Source organism: Hibiscus syriacus, unplaced genomic scaffold (assembly GCF_006381635.1).
Source record: "Hibiscus syriacus cultivar Baekdansim isolate YM2019G1 unplaced genomic scaffold, ASM638163v2 tig00002237_pilon, whole genome shotgun sequence".
Taxonomy (NCBI): Eukaryota; Viridiplantae; Streptophyta; class Magnoliopsida; order Malvales; family Malvaceae; genus Hibiscus; species Hibiscus syriacus.
The window spans coordinates 1194661-1211106 of record NW_024061918.1 but is presented as its reverse complement, the minus strand read 5'-3'; the positions used below and the strand labels follow the sequence as shown (position 1 = coordinate 1211106).

The window sequence follows — 16446 nt, the reverse complement described above, 5'->3', positions numbered from 1 at the left end:
GCAGGAAAAGTGATGTGAATAAATGGTTTGAAAATGTTTTGGGAGTCGCCATCGGCCTCTTGGGTCAGGTAGGTCGAATACCTAAAAATTACCTTTTAAAAGAGTTTTAAAAAAAACATCAGTTAAAAGATAAATTGATCTGCATTTAACCAAAAATTCATTCTTTTTAGAAATAAATAGGGATTCGTGGTCGGTTACGTTTAGGGAAGGATTAGCACCCATACAACGCCCAAAATTGGTACTTATTAATTATAAATTGTCTCTATTATTGAAAATTTAAAAGTTCAAAAATATATTTAATTCATAATTCTGTTATTTTTATAATTTTAAGAAAATATATTAATTTATATATATGTATATAAATAAGATATTTATTTATATAGAAATATCAGAAAATGATTTCTAGGTGCTTTAAGACAGCTCTTTTCTTAATATTCAAAAATAAATAAATAAATATTAATAAAACATTTATTAAAAATATATATAATTTATAAAAAGTAAAATACTTATTTAAAAATATCAGAAAATGAACATCCAGTTATATTAAGACTGTCCTTTCTTAATATTTAAATAAATATTAAAAATAATAATTTTCCTTACTAAAATAAAACAATATGTGTTTTTTGGTTTTTATAAGTAGGATATTTATTTATTTTTAAAATACCATAATAGAACATCTAGTTGCTTTAAGACTGCCCTTTTCTTAATATCGAAAAATAAATAAATATTAATATTTAAACAAATATATAGATATATATTTATATGACTAATATGAAAATAAAATAATCATTTAAACATATTGGAATTGAAATGATAATAATACAAATTAAATTGCAATTAAATAGTGACTAAACATATAAAATTAAAATAATAGGATTAAAATATAAAATATTAAAATTTACAGCCCTTATTTATAGTATTATAAAAATATAATTACTAATGATGTAATTAACCCTAATTATTAATAAGTGATTAAAATTATAATTATTAAAATTAAAGGCTCTAACTCGAATAATAAAAAGATCTAAGTGCTAATAATGTAATTTAGCCTTATTTAATTAATTCGGGTTAAAATGATAATTACTAAACTATAAGGGACTAAATTAGGTATTTATCCTAAATATATACATTATATTATGTAAAGGACTAAAATAAAATAAAATAAAATTACTAGATCGAATTATAATATATAAAAACATGCTATAAGGATCAAAATGCAAGTTTTTAAAGTTACAGTGGCTACGAGAATAGTTTAGTCGTGCGTAAAATTACACAAAGGCCCTCTCTTAAACGACGTCGTTTAAGAGAGGGTATATATACCCTATTATGGCTGGCCCTTCGGGCCATCCTCTCATTTCCTTCATTTCTCCTATCTCTCTAGAACTGAGAGAGAGATTTCTCTCTCGCCTCTCTCTAGATTCCTCCAACCGAAGGAAGGTCGACCACCGGTCGGCAGTCGTCTGCCGCCAGGCACCACCTTCGGTGTCAAAAAAAAATTTTACACTAAAATACAACCCTAATTTCCCCAAGGTCGAGTCGGCCTTAGTTTCCCCTAAAAGACTCCTAATCGGAGTAGATCTATGAAAATACCTTCGGTATTTTCTGTTCTCCGACGATGTTTAGTGCTTCCGACGATGGTCAAGGCTCCAAGGTTAAGTTTCTTTCTTCTTCCTTTGTTTTCTGTTTTGGTTCACTGCTTGTAGTGGGTTCTCTCTCTTTGTTCGTTGCCGTCGTTTTCTTTGCAGGTGGTCGATGGCTTTTATAGCCATCAACGGTGTAGCTCTTGAACCGGTCCCAAATAGTGACCCTAGGTAAGTCACCAGACTATGGTGGTGACTCACCATAGGGTTTTAACGTGGGGAAGTAACGAGGTGCTTCTGGAGGCTTCGGTTGAAGGTGGCTTCATGGAGGCATGGCAGCTGGCTGAGACGTCGACGTGGGGCGGTTAGAGGCAAAGGCGGCGCCGCGTGGTCCCTAGGGTATCATAACCTTAGGGTTTCTTGTTAGAGAGATTTGGACCGTTGGATCTGGCAGATCGTTGGCGGCTGGCTGAGATGATGAAAACCCTAGAAGGGTTCTGCTGGGCCTGGTCGGGTTGGGCTCCTGTCTGTTTGTAAACTGGGTTGGGTTTATTCGTAATTGGGCCCCGGGTTTTGGGCCTGCAATGTATTAAAATTAATTAATTATTTAATAATAATAATATAATATAATAATAAAACAAAATAATAATAATAATAAATAAAACAAATGAAATAAAAACTAGTGTCTTCACGCACATTTAAGAATAGTCTTGCAAATTATCAGGGATAAGAAGCTTTACGCTAAACTGTCCAAATGTGAATTTTGGCTAAATGAAGTAATTTTCTTTGGGCATGTGATCTATGCAGATGGGATTAGGGTGGACCCTCAAAATATTAAAGCTATAATGGAATGGGAAGTTCCAAAGAGTGTATCGGAAGTTCGGAGTTTCCTTGGACTGGCAGGTTATTATCGGAGATTTGTTAAGAATTTTTCGATGATAGTGTTACCTTTAACAAAGCCGATGAGAAAGAACGTATCATTTGTCTAGACTTTGGAGTGTCAAGAAAGTTTTGAAACGTTAAAGAAAATTTTAACAGAAGCTCTTGTATTTGTTCAATATGAATCCGGTAAGAATTTTGTAGTGTATAGTGACACGTCCCATAATGGGTTGGGACGTGTATTAATGCAAGAGGGAAAAGTAGTAGCGTATGCATCTAGACAATTAAAACCACATGAAAAGAATTATCCAACTCATGATTTAGAAATGGCTGCTGTAGTGTTTGCTCTCAAGATTTGGCGTCACTACCTCTACGGAGAACGTTGTTACTTGTATACTGATCATAAGAGCTTGAAATATCTGATGACTCAAAAAGAGCTTAATTTGAGACAAAAGAGATGGGTTGAGTTCTTAAAAGATTATGATGTGATAATTGACTACCATCCCGAAAAGGCTAACGTGGTAGCAGATGCTTTGAGCAGGAAAACGTTTGCAGCTTTACGAGCTATGGACGCAAGATTATCTTTAACTGGAGACGGTGGTCTATGTGCAGAGTTAAAGCTTAAACCAACGTGGTTGGATCGAATTGGAGAATTACAAATTAAAGATGAAATGTGTTTGAAAAGAATAGAGCAAGTAAGGAATGAAGAAATTAAAGATTTTGAGGTTAATTCGGATGGGAAATTGTATTATAAAGGAAGAATTGTGATATCAGACGATGAGGAATTGAAGAAATATTTATTGACAGAGGCCCATTGCAGTCCATTGACAATGCACCCGGGTGGAACCAAGATGTATATGGATTTGAAAGATCGATATTGGTGGTCACGAATGAAAAGAAGTATCACAGAATTTGTGTCTATGTGCTTGGTATGTCAACAAGTCAAAGCTGAACATCAAGTTCCGTCAGGATTATTGCAACCGCTTTCCATTCCACAATGGAAGTGGGGAAATGTGACGATGAATTTTGTTTCGGGGTTACCCTTGACTCCTAACAAAAGAGATTCAATATGGGTAATTGTTGATCGATTGACTAAGTCAGCACATTTTCTTCCGGTTAGAACATATTTCTCTATGGAAAAGTACACAGAATTGTACATTAGAGAAATTATTAGATTGCATGGAGTGCTTGTCTCTATAGTTTCAGACCGGGACCCTCGATTTACTTCAAGATTCTGTAAATCCCTACATGGAGCATTAGGAACTCGCTTAAATTTTAGTACGTCTTTTCATCCTCACACTGACGGGCAATCAGAAAGGATTGTTCACAGCATTGTTCATTACTGTTCACGGTACTGTTCATACAGTATAATACTATTCATAAAACCTATATTTCCTTAAATTGGTTATAACGAACATAATTCAACGATACATTATCATATTTTCTTAATATAAGTCCAAATGATATGTATTTTGTTAAGAATATTGTTTTAAAAAGTCAATGTGACATATCGGACTCGTATCCAGGTCGGGTACGGGTTGGGGTGTTACATATTTATATATATATATATATCTTGTAAATATTATATACATTCGAGTAGTGAGTATTGCTTAAATTGATTTAAAATTAAGTAAATGTCTTATGTTTAATTAACTTATGGAATGTCTCTGAATATATGAAGTGTCATTTTGAGGGTTACAAAAAAAACATATTACTTTTTATTTACGTATATTTGATTTATAAATAAATTATTTTTATAAAAAAATTAATTTTAAGTTATATCTATTTTTTGGAATATCTCGAACGAAGAGTAGTTCATGGGAAAATCTTCAAAACATCTGGAGTTCGATCCCTTAAGACGTACGAATGAGGGAATATCCCGTTAATTTTTAAATCTTAATAAATATAAATATTGGATTTGAATATATAAAGTTTCACTATTCAGACAACGTAAAATCGAAAGGTACCAATTTTAGACGTCGTGGGGGTGCTTACCTTTCCCCACACGTAACCGACTTCCCAATCCTTAAAAATTAAATTTCTGGTAATACGCAAACCAATCTTCGTCTTTAAATGATTTTTCTAAAATTCATTAAAAATAGTTTTTAAGGTATTCAACCTACTTAACCCAAAAATCGATAATGACTCCAAATCAAATTAATCCCAAAAATTATTTCTAAATATCAAGTTAATAAAAATCCAAAATTTTGCAAGACACTAATATTGTGATCAATTTAATATTTATTGTGATCAAGTTAATAAAAAATCCAAAATTTCCAAATATCAAGTTAATAAAAAATCCAAAATTGTGGCCAGTGGACAATGCATGCACAAAAATTAGTAACATATTTAAAATTAGTGACCTTTCTCGAGTGAAAACAATTAAAAAAATAAATAAAACACCAACCTCGAATTTTGCACTCAAAAAGACAAACACGTTCTGAAGGATATATATATCAAGTCACTCCCAAAAGCATACAATTGTAATTAAATTTCATGTCAACAGATTGATTATATACGTGTATCAATTCTCATCATAACTCTCAAGAAAACGTTGATGATGGAGCTCAGAGTTTTTAACCCGACCGTGATCTCCCTGAAGAAGCTTCAAACGAGCCAAGGGTAACACCAATGGAAAATGTAAAGAGCCATCTCGACATAGCAGGGACACCATCTCAAGCTTGCATTGGAAAGAAGCGGAAGGCTAGTCTCAGAAAAGAGCAACAGCTTGAAAGAATGCAGGAAAAAAGAGACGCGGATAAGAAGTATCGAGCGGACATCAGGGTAAATGAAATCTCTCTATTCAAATCCGCAATTGCCATACACAAGTTACTAATATCGCAACCTTTTGTTTTCTTTTAAAATTTACTAATGAAGAGGGAGTTAAACGAACTTAGAATGATGAAGCCTCAGCACGATAGAGAAATGGAAGTTGTTTCCAGATTTGGGGGGATTGATGAAATGGAGTCACAGATTAACCACATGAACTCCGAGTTACGTAGAATGCAACAAAAAGAGGTAGATTACGATATGTCCCGCCAATTATTTGAAACCGAGATGAATCGATCAGACCAAATAAAGTCAAAGTATGGGGGCATTGACGAAATGGAGTCCATGTTGGATAAATTTAATGTATTTTGAGAGCTGTCTTTTAAAAAAGACGATGAATTTTATTACTTGTATTGTGTTAGTTTCTTTACCTTATGTGAAGACGTGTGATTTTTAATGTGAATGATAAGGAATTGGAGGCAAAATCCAATAGACTCGAACTAATGAAAACCAAGTATGGAGGAGTTGAGAAAATGGAGTCCATGCTGGATAGATTCATGCAGATGGAGGTCGAGTCCCATAAACCAAATCAAATAAAACATAAGTTGGGAATTGACGAAACAGATTCATAATGCAAAAATCCAAGGAAATGGATTTTTAGTGAATATAAAATGATTGACGGAAGTAAACTTCACTTAAACTTAATGTAAAAATAATAATAGGAAATTTGTCCTACTTTGGTTAATATATATCGTTCAATTTTCTAGAAATTTAGTTTTCATTTTTAGTATTTTTATATTTTATTTTGTATATTTTAAATTTTAAATTTAGAATAATGATTTTTAATAAATAAATAAGCCCTTGAAATTTTGGAAAAACTAATTTATACATTGATCTTGATAAAAAAAACTAATTTAACTCGTCTGTCACGTAATAATCACTCTGGACAGCCATGTTAGCACAATAAATTACTATTTCAGTATCGTGATGTGTCACATCAGAAATATAACAGTCAATGAAGAAAATCATTGGTCAAAGGACCAAGCTTAATGATTTTTATAAGTTTAAGGGTCACATTTAGTATAGTTATTTATTCATTCATTTTTGTTTAATAAAATATTCACCTTAAATTTCATGTTCGATATATTTATATAAGTATCAATTTTAGATATTTAGAACAATAAATTACTTATGTTTTGATTGCAATTCATCTAAAAAACAATTACCTACTTCAAACAATAATAAAATTACTAAAGAAACTTAAAATCTGAATACAAGTGAAAAACTTAGTTAATAATATTAAATGTATATATTTTTAAATTGTAAGTCCTTTTACTACAACACCATTATATATCATATAAAAATTTGTTCTTTTTAATTCAATGGAACTAAAATGCCACTTAGGGTAATCACTTGAGCCCGTTACAGAGTTTCAAATTTCCCAAATGTTAAAATCCCGATCTCTCGCTCTCTTTACCTCTGTCTCGGTACTTTCTTTTGTTATCCCTTCTCGTACAGTCATAACGACATTTCAGCACCAATAGGCAACAATTACTCACAATCTCACCAACGCAATCATAGCCAATATCCTACAGCAAAGGTACTCTCCTTTCCCCTTTTTGTTTTGCTTTTTCTCTTTTACTAAAATTAGTTTTGCCCATTGTCAAGAAACTATTATTTTAAGGACAATAAACTATTATGTTAAGGACAATAAACAAGAGCCTAAATAAATTAAGAGTATCTGGAAATTTGATCAATAACATGATTTTTACAACACCTAAATGGCGGTGGAAGCAGTAGAACCCAAGCACCAGAAGTTTAAATTTAGAATCTTTTGCTTCTTTCTTTTTTCCTGGATATAGTACAATAATGAAAATCATTTTGTTTGCTTTTGATTCAATAAACATATCTCAGTTTCTGCTATTTCTATCGTCCGTTGGAGGTAATTTTATATTCTGCATACCAGAATCACCATGTGAATATGAAATAGAATCGCGATCTTTCTCAGCCAACTGAATATGCATAGCTTCAATCCAACTGTGTGAAATCTTGTTCTGTTCATTAAGTTCATCATATTTCTTCTCAGCTTCTTTCCTGGATTCCTCAAGAATTGATTTCTTAATCTCCCACTTAGCCTTTTTTTTTTGAAGAAAATTGAATTCATTAATACTGAGGTAGAGTAATCATCCCATATTATCCAACAACCATTTTATTTTAATTCCATTTAAGCAAAATTATTAGCACTCAACTGGTGCTCATTCGCTTTAACATCTCACTCCCAAAATAAGATGTTGTTGCTGCCGCCAAAAGTTGGTCTCGTAGGATTAGACACTTATCCTGAAGACCAGGTGGAACCCACTTCTTTTGTATTCACTTCAACTGCATTGCTTTCGCATACTGGTGATTATGGTTTAGTCACTTTCTTCTTCACTAGTTCCTTTGAAGGGTTACGTCCATGTATAATCATTGCTCTTTCAATTGAAAAGTAAACTTGAAGAGCCTAATCAGTATCTCGAGTGCACTTTATGATACAAACTTGTTCTTTTGTATCAGTTGGTCCAGTCTTTAGATAGAGTATGAGTTGTGAAGGTGGAGCTTTGAAGTGGTCTTTCTTTCCGTGAGTCAACTCCATTGTTGCCATATCATCCCACGGTATATCCCACAATATTGAACACGGATCCCTCACCGGGTTGAATTTCCTCTGAGTTATATTAGATTTTTGTTGCAAAAATATCACTCTTCAATGAGTAACTATAGTAATTTTCCCTTTTATAGCATTAAATGAACAGATAAGAAAGCTATCATTATTGTGTACGTGGACGACATAATTCTTACCGGAGATGATGAAGAAGAGATTTACAATTTGAAGAAGTTGTTAAATAAAGAATTCAAAAACAAGGACTTGGGAAAGCTAAGGTATTTCCTAGGAATGGAGGTGGCAAGGTCAAAAGAAGGACTTGTGATCAACCAAAGCAAATATGTACTTGATTTACTCAAAGAAATTGGTTTTCTTGGTTGTAAGTCGAATGATACACCAATGGAGGCAAGCTTGAAATTCAACAAAGAAGATGGGTCCTTAGTAGACAAAGAGAAATTTCAAAGATTAGTTGGGAAACTAATTTATTTATCCTTGACAAGGTCAGATATAGCATTTCATGTAAATGTGATAAGTCAACACATGACCAATCCTATTGAAGAGCATATGGCAGCAACAAATAGAATTCTCAAGTACTTGAAGAAAACTCCAGGACACGGTTTAATGTTTAAGAAGACACAAGACAGAACTGTTAAGATCTTTACAGATTCTAGTTGGGCCGGAGACCTTACTGAAAGGAGATCCACTAGTGGCTACTGTACCTTTGTTTGGGGAAACCTTACAACTTGGAGAAGTAAGAAACAATATGTCGTTTCAAGAAGTAGTGCTGAAGCTGAATTCAGAGCACTAGCATTGGGAATATGCGAAGGAATTTGGCTACTTAAACTACTGAAAGAACTTGTCACTAATCAAGAGGATCACTTTGAAGTTTTGTGTGATAATCAATCTTCTATTCAAATTGCCAAGAACCCAGTTCAACATGATCGGACAAAGCATCTTGAGATTGATAGGCATTTTATTGCTGATCAAGTTAACAAAAAGACAACCACACTTTCATACATTCCTTCAGAAGAACAAGTTGCAGACATTCTTACTAAGGCTTTGCCAAAGCCTGTTTTCAATAAATTCCTATTCAAGCTGGGATTATACAATGTATATTCTCCAGCTTGAGGGGGAGTGTAGGAATTATAGAGATGATTTGTTACCATTCCTATAGAGATATGATTTGTTACCATTCCTATAGAGATATGATTTGTTACAATTCCTATAGAGATATGATTTTGTAAATAGATTTCTACAATCCCTTATTTTAAGGGATCATATCCTAGGATTATTATTTTTTCTTTCTTAGAGTTTTCTACTTTAGAGAGATATTTTGTATATAAATATATAATCTGTCATATTGAAAAGAATAAGAAATTATAGAGAATTACTCTGGTTTCTACACATATGCATATGATAATGCAAATTTTCCACGTACTTTGAATAGATCAACCTAGCCCAAAAAAGAAGTTGACTGCGCTAATTGCAATATTACATGTCCTCGTGCTTTCAACCACTTTACGTTCAGTATTTTCACTTAGCCTTAAGTTCAGTATTTTCACTTCTATGGGCATCAGCCAGTTTACACAACTTAGATGCTTCCTCTTTCAGTAAAGCCAAATCTTGCGAAGTTTTAGTCAACTCCTGAATGGTCTCTGATTGTAGAATAACCTGTCTTTCATAATTGACTTGAGCTGCCCGCCATTTTTCATGCTCGTTATCCTGGTTTTCTTTGGTAGAAGAAATTTGGGTCTCTAGTACCATAATTTGAGAACTTTTAACTGCATTTTCCTCCTTTAAACTACCAAATATAAACGACATAACCTATAAATCTTCAATTTAATTCCCTTTTGTTTGTTGTTTCCCTCTTGTTTCTTTCTTTGTAATATTGTATATTAATTTGTATGGATCATATTATAGCTTCCATGGTTGCTTGTATTTTAACCTCTTTTGTAGTCTATGTAGTATCCCCTCTACCCTTTTGTTGACAATTTCTATATTAATTAATTTGTTTTCTATATTTGTTAATTTATTTTATATATGTTAGGGTTGGTACAATGGATAGAAGTTGAATGTCACATACAAACAGATTTATCACTAAATATCAAGAAGGAGTTTGTGATTTCTTAAATCTTGCAAAACAAAATACATACTTCAGTGGTAGGATTCGTTGCCCATTCAAAGATTGTAACAACTGCTTATTTAAAAAAGTTAGCAGATGTCAAGTTCGATTTGTTTCGACATGGATGCAGAGGATTATACTCAATGGACACATCACAATGAGTCTTTTAAACCAAATAGTGATCAAATCATGATTTGAATGATAATAATCACATTAGTGATGAAGTTCAACAAGAACATGGTTATATGTTTGAAATGATAAATGACATACAAAAATCAACTTTCATTGGAACTAATATTAAAATTTCATCTATGAATACTGAAACAGTTAAGCCGGAAGGGGAAGTACAAAAGTTTAGAAAATTGTTAAATGATGCTCAACTTGAACTATATCCTAGTTGTATGTACTCAAAGTTATCATTTCTTATGAAGATGATCCACAATAAAACAATTACCAATTCGAGTATCAAATCTTTTTATTTGAACTTAAAATTGTTCAAGGATGTTCTCCCGAAGGATGAAACACTTCCTTAATCTTATTATAAGGTGAAAAAGCTTTTGCGTCATCTTGGTTTGGGTTATATCAATATTGAAGCGTGTGTGAATGATAGCATATTATACTGGAAACAATATGAGCATTTTGATTAATGTCCTAATTGCCAAGCTTCAAGGTGGAAATTTGGTTTGGGAAAACATAGAAAGATTGCTCGTAAAATAGTTAAATATTTTCCTTTGAAACCTAGATTTGAAAAATTATTTATGTCTAAAGATGTTGCTGAAGACATGCAATGGAACAAGGAAAAACGTATTAATGATGATGTAATAAGGTATCCGGATGATGCAATAACTTGACAAGAGTTTGATAAAGAAAATGATTGGTTTGCTTTAGATTCACTTAATGTACGACTTAGGCTTGCTAGTGATGGTTTCAATCCTTTTGGCAATATGAGCACCAACTACAACATGTGGCACGTTATCCTACTTCATTATAATTTGTCACCTTAGAAATGAATGAATGAGCCATTTTTGTTTTTGTCCACATTAATTCCAGGTAAGAATTCTACTGGTAATGAAATTGATGTTTATTTACAACCTTTAATAGATGAGTTGAAAGATTTACAGGAGAATGGTTTTAAAACATATGATGTGTACATTCATGAAAAATTTCAATTGCACGCTGCATTGTTATGGACTATAAATGATTTTCCTGCATATGGTATGTTATCTGGGTGGAGTACGAAAGGAAAATTGGCATGTCCTATTTGCAAAAAGTGGACAGATTATGTTACCTTGAATAATGGGAAGAAACAATGTTACATGGGTCATCGTAGATACTTGGATAAAACACATCCATGGAGAAAATGTAAGAAATTTTATGGTAAGCCAGAGTATAGAGATAAGCCTTCAGAATTATCCAGAGATGATATAGTTGAACAAACAAATTGCATTTCTATGAGTTTTGGGAAAATATATACTAATATAAAGCGCAAACGTACTGATGGAGAGTTGAATTGGACTAAAAGAAGCATTTTTTACCTTCCGTATTAGAAATTTTTAAAATTATGCCATAATTTGGATGTGATGCACATTGAGAAAAATATTTGTGAAAACATTTTGGGAACATTGTTGAATATTGATTGAAAGACAAAGGATAATGTTAAGAGTCGTTTGGATTTGGAAGAAATAGGCATTAGAAAAGAGTTGCACTTAAAACGTAATGGTGATAGGTTAGAAATGCATATAGCATGTTATACATTGCCATTGTCAATTCGAAAAAAGTTTTGTGAATGGCTTAGATGATGTGTAAATGTTGACGGCTATTTTTCAAACTTATCTCGATGTGTAAATGTAGATGATGAAAAGTTTTCTAGAATGAAAAGTCATGATTATCATGTTTTTATGCAACGAGTCATTCCGGCAACAACATATGGTTATCTACAAAAGGATCTTTACATTGTGTTATCTGAGTTGAGTTGTTTTTTCATATATTTATGTTCAAAGACAGTTTAAAAAGACAAGTTATATAAGTTGCAAAGTGACATAGCTCTAATTTGTGTAAGCTTGAAAGCATATACCCTCCGTCATTTTTTTGTGGTTATGTTACACTTGTCTATTCACTTACCCCGTGAGGTTGAGTTAGGTGGTCTCGTTCACTATCGATGGATGTATTTTATTGAAAGGTAATATCAAATTTATACTTTAGCCTTTTTATTTATGTTCATTCATCGTTATGGATTCACGATTTATTTTCTATGAATAGGTTCTTAAGTACACTGAAAGACTCTGTGGGTAATAAAGCTCGCTGTGAAGGTTCCATCGCTGAAGCGTATGTGAACAAAGAGTGTCTTAGTTTTTGTTCTATATACTTTCATGGAGTTGAAACTAGATATAACAGAATGGAAAGAAACTTTGACAGAGATCAAATAAAGATTGAAAATGAGTATTCTATTTTTTCACAAAAAGCAAGACCTTTGGGAGCTGCAATATATGATACACTGTTCGATTTTGATTTTAGAATGATTCAATGGTATATACTTATCAATTTTGAAGAGATAGAAAAGTACTTAAAGTAAGTTAATTTTTTTCATTGAAGTACATGTAAACTTTAAATATTATTATACTTTATGATTTACTAATTATATTTTTTTTGAATATATAGAATGCATATAGAGGAAATTCAGAAACAATGGAATGCTGACTTGCAACAAAGACATCAAGTTGAATTTCCCTCTTGGTTAAAATGATATGTAATTGTTTCTCAGTTCATATCATATTCATTAATAAAAATATATTTATTAATTACACTTTTAAACTTATTTTCACAAGTTATTAAGTTGCATTTGGATGGTTCACTTGAATCGAACAATCATCCATATGTATTAGGTATTGGTTCTGATACACATGTTAGTTATTATATTAGTATAATTGTGAATAGGGTTAGGTTTCATACTATCAAGTGTGGATCTAGTACACTCAAAATAGTGGTGTTTTAGTGCATGGAGTTCATACTTCAAAAGAAACCAATTTTTATGGTTAGTTAACATATATTATTGAGCTTGATTACTGCAATGAGAATAAAGTTTTTATGTTTGAGTGTGACTGGTGGAATGTTGGTGACAAGAAATATGGCATAAGAACAAATGGAGACTTGATAAGTGTGAACGTTAGTCAAAAATGGTATACATGTGACTGTTTTGTCTTAGGTACTCAGGTGGAGCAGGTTTTTTTACATTGATGATGTAAAAAATGGAGATAACTTGAAATTTGTGCAAAAGACAAATCATGTACATATATACAATGTTCCAAAAGTCGAAGGAAATGAAAGTGATCTAGCTCATGAGCCATATCAATAATTTGAATCTGATTCCAATGATGTTCATCAAACTAATATTGAAAGCAATGAATTGTTAAATCAAGAAGCTGAAGTCTATGAGATTGATTCTAGTCTTTTGCCTTCAAATAGTGGATCAATGTCAAATGAAAGAACAATTCATACTAGTTTATTTGATTAAGGTGATGATGATGATTATTATGATAATGATGATACCATCATTAATTACTTAGACGATGATAATGATAATAACGATGGTGGTGGTGGTGGTGAAAATGAAGATATGGACGACCAATATGAAGACGAAGAGGAGGAGGATGATTACTTATAATTTTACTTGAGACAATTATTTTATTAAAATATATTATTTAGTTTAATTAATTATAGTTGTTTGTATGCTTCTAAATGAAATTACTTTTGATTTATTTAATTATGCATATTGATTTATTCAAATTCTTTATTAAATTATTTACATAATTGTAATTAAGAAAAAAATTTCAAGCTAGCTTCATAAAAAATAAATGAAAACATTTTGATAATATATTTTGTTATTATATTTTATTTGAAAATGCCATTGAATTATATATATCACAGAAAATTTATTGTTTTTGAACATTTTGTTTTTATAATAATAATAATAATAATATTTTATCATTATAATCAAAATGTATAACTACAAACATATTTTTTTCAAAAAAAAACTAAAATCATTTTTTAATTAAAAAATAAATTTTTTGTTGTTATAATTTTCTATAACAATATCTATAAAACTTTTACTATGTAACATTTTTGGCACCATGAAATAGGGAGAAATGTTTATGATAGTATAATTTTTCATAATGATTAAAATATATAACTACAAAAATAATTTATTGCAAAAAACATGAATTTTATTATCTGATGTAATAATTTTTTCTAAAACAATAACTATAAATTATAATTACAAAACTTATCAATACAACTTTTTGAAAAAAAGTTGAGAAAAATATTTATCACAATATATATTATCACTATAATTATCTATAACAATAACTATAAATTATAATTATAAAAATTGTCAATATAACATTTGAAACAAAAAAGTGGAGAAAAATAGTTTTAATAATATATGCTATCATTATAGTTAAAATTTATAATTACAAATATAATTTGTCACAAAAACATTAATATCATTATTTTTGTGACAATATTTTTTGTAATAATTATTAACACTTATAGTTACAAAATTTTGTCACCATATGACTTTTTTGACGCAAAAAATTATGGAGGGAAATCTTTGTGACAATATATTTTGTCACTATAATTAAAACATATATCGAGCAAACACTATTTTTACTAAAAACTCGAATCTCATTATTTGTTGGGATAACTTTTTTGTAACAATAATTATAGTTTGTAGTTACAAAACATGTAACTATATGATTTTGTTTTTGTACAAAAAATTGGAGATAATCATTTATGACTACATTTTGTCACTATAATTAAAATATATAATTACAAACAAAATTTGTCACAACAAATCTAAACAACATTATTTGTTTTGACAATTTTTTTTGTCGCAGTTACTAAAACTTTTAGTTACAAAATTTGTCACTATATACCTTTAATTTGGCACCAAAAAATTGGAATGAAACATTTGTGACAAAAATTCGTAATAAAATTTATTATATCACCATATGTTACACATGTTTGCTAATTGTGACAAATTATTATGACGATTTTAGCTTTTGTCATAATTGTATATCTTTTTTTAATTTAATGCGACGATTATTTATTTTATCACCAAAAAGCTACTAATAGTGACATAATTAATTTTGAAATAAATTAAATTTGTCACAGTAGTAGAAATTTCTTGTCATGCAAAAAAACACTTCCCCCACACAATAAAAACGTCAAATGCTTAGGTAAGTATGGAAGTAGATAAGATGGGGCATATTTAGTGCATGATATTGCAAGGTCGATTAGTTTGCATTCTTGTTGAAGATCTTTTTTGACGATATACAATATTCATAAATGGAATGGTGGAATAGATGAATTTGGATTAGATCAGTTGCTTGGAAATTGAGCTCTAAGGATGAAGTTTCTTGATTTTCCACAACACTCAGACTATAACAGATTCTTCTTGATGAGCTTCAAAAATATTTAAATAAAAAGCTCAAGGAATAATGTGGTACTAATGAAAGCTAATTTTAACATTATTGGGGGCACTCCGCTGAAAGTAGTAAGTTGTTAATCTTCAGAGGTAATGTTTGAAGTAGCTATGGAGGTAATGTCCGAGCTTTATGAAGTGAGTTTTGTTTGAGTTGCCAAGTTAAAGATTTTCTCACACTTGAATCCTTTAATTAAGGGTATTCCACTAAAGTAATGGGCCATGTCAATAGCCCTAACTTTATGAATACGATTACATTCAGATCATGACACTAGTCTCTATGTGTCGATATGAATCTCCCATTAAAATCAAAAGCAATGATATCAAACATAAACAAATTATAATTTAAAGAAAGGCGGTAAGGCCTAAACTAAATGTAAATTGAGAATGAGTTTTGATGAAAAGTGAACTAAGTGAGTTAAGAAACATCTGTTATAGTCAACTACACACAAACACTTAGAAATTTTGTTTTTAGATCAATATTTCTGCATTGCCTATTCTAAAAGAGTCTATAAAGCTTGAACAAAATGAAGATTTATGAGAAATGAAATAGAAATGCTTTCTAAGAAGCCTAATAATTGAATATATTTATTGCACCATCTTATCTACATCCAATTTGAAGATCAACTCGAAATAGTGGGGCATTTCAAAATGTTTTAAAAAGCCAAGAATTAGCCAATATGAATCATCCTACCTTCCCAAAATGACCCATCAATCTTGACTATTGTCAAATGGCTATACTTATTTTAAATCAAAGAGTGGTTGATTTATTTGATATTTAGTGAATTGATACTTTGATTCAATTGTGAGTCTAAAAAGAGCAAAATTATTGTTCTGGAGAAAAAAACATTTTCAAGCAAGATAGTGCATCTTGGAAACTGACAAACGTCTCTCAGACATAAAATACCAGAATCAATGTTGGTGCAATGAAGCGAAACCTTGGGGGCAAGAGTTTGTTGGGGCATGAGGAACAAATTTT

At 30.9% G+C, this 16446-nt stretch overlaps 1 protein-coding gene across 1 annotated transcript; it reads right to left on the bottom strand.

The window, feature by feature from the left end:
• Nucleotides 1–7138: 7138 nt before the first annotated feature.
• LOC120138703 (nuclear-pore anchor-like) lies at nt 7139–9687 on the bottom strand. The gene is made up of 2 exons (XM_039154119.1): nt 9409–9687; nt 7139–7363 (listed from the first exon to the last, which is right to left on the bottom strand). Exons 1-2 carry the CDS (start codon nt 9685–9687, stop codon nt 7139–7141), a joined length of 504 nt encoding a protein of 167 aa, XP_039010050.1.
• Between the last annotated feature and the right edge of the window lie 6759 nt (nt 9688–16446).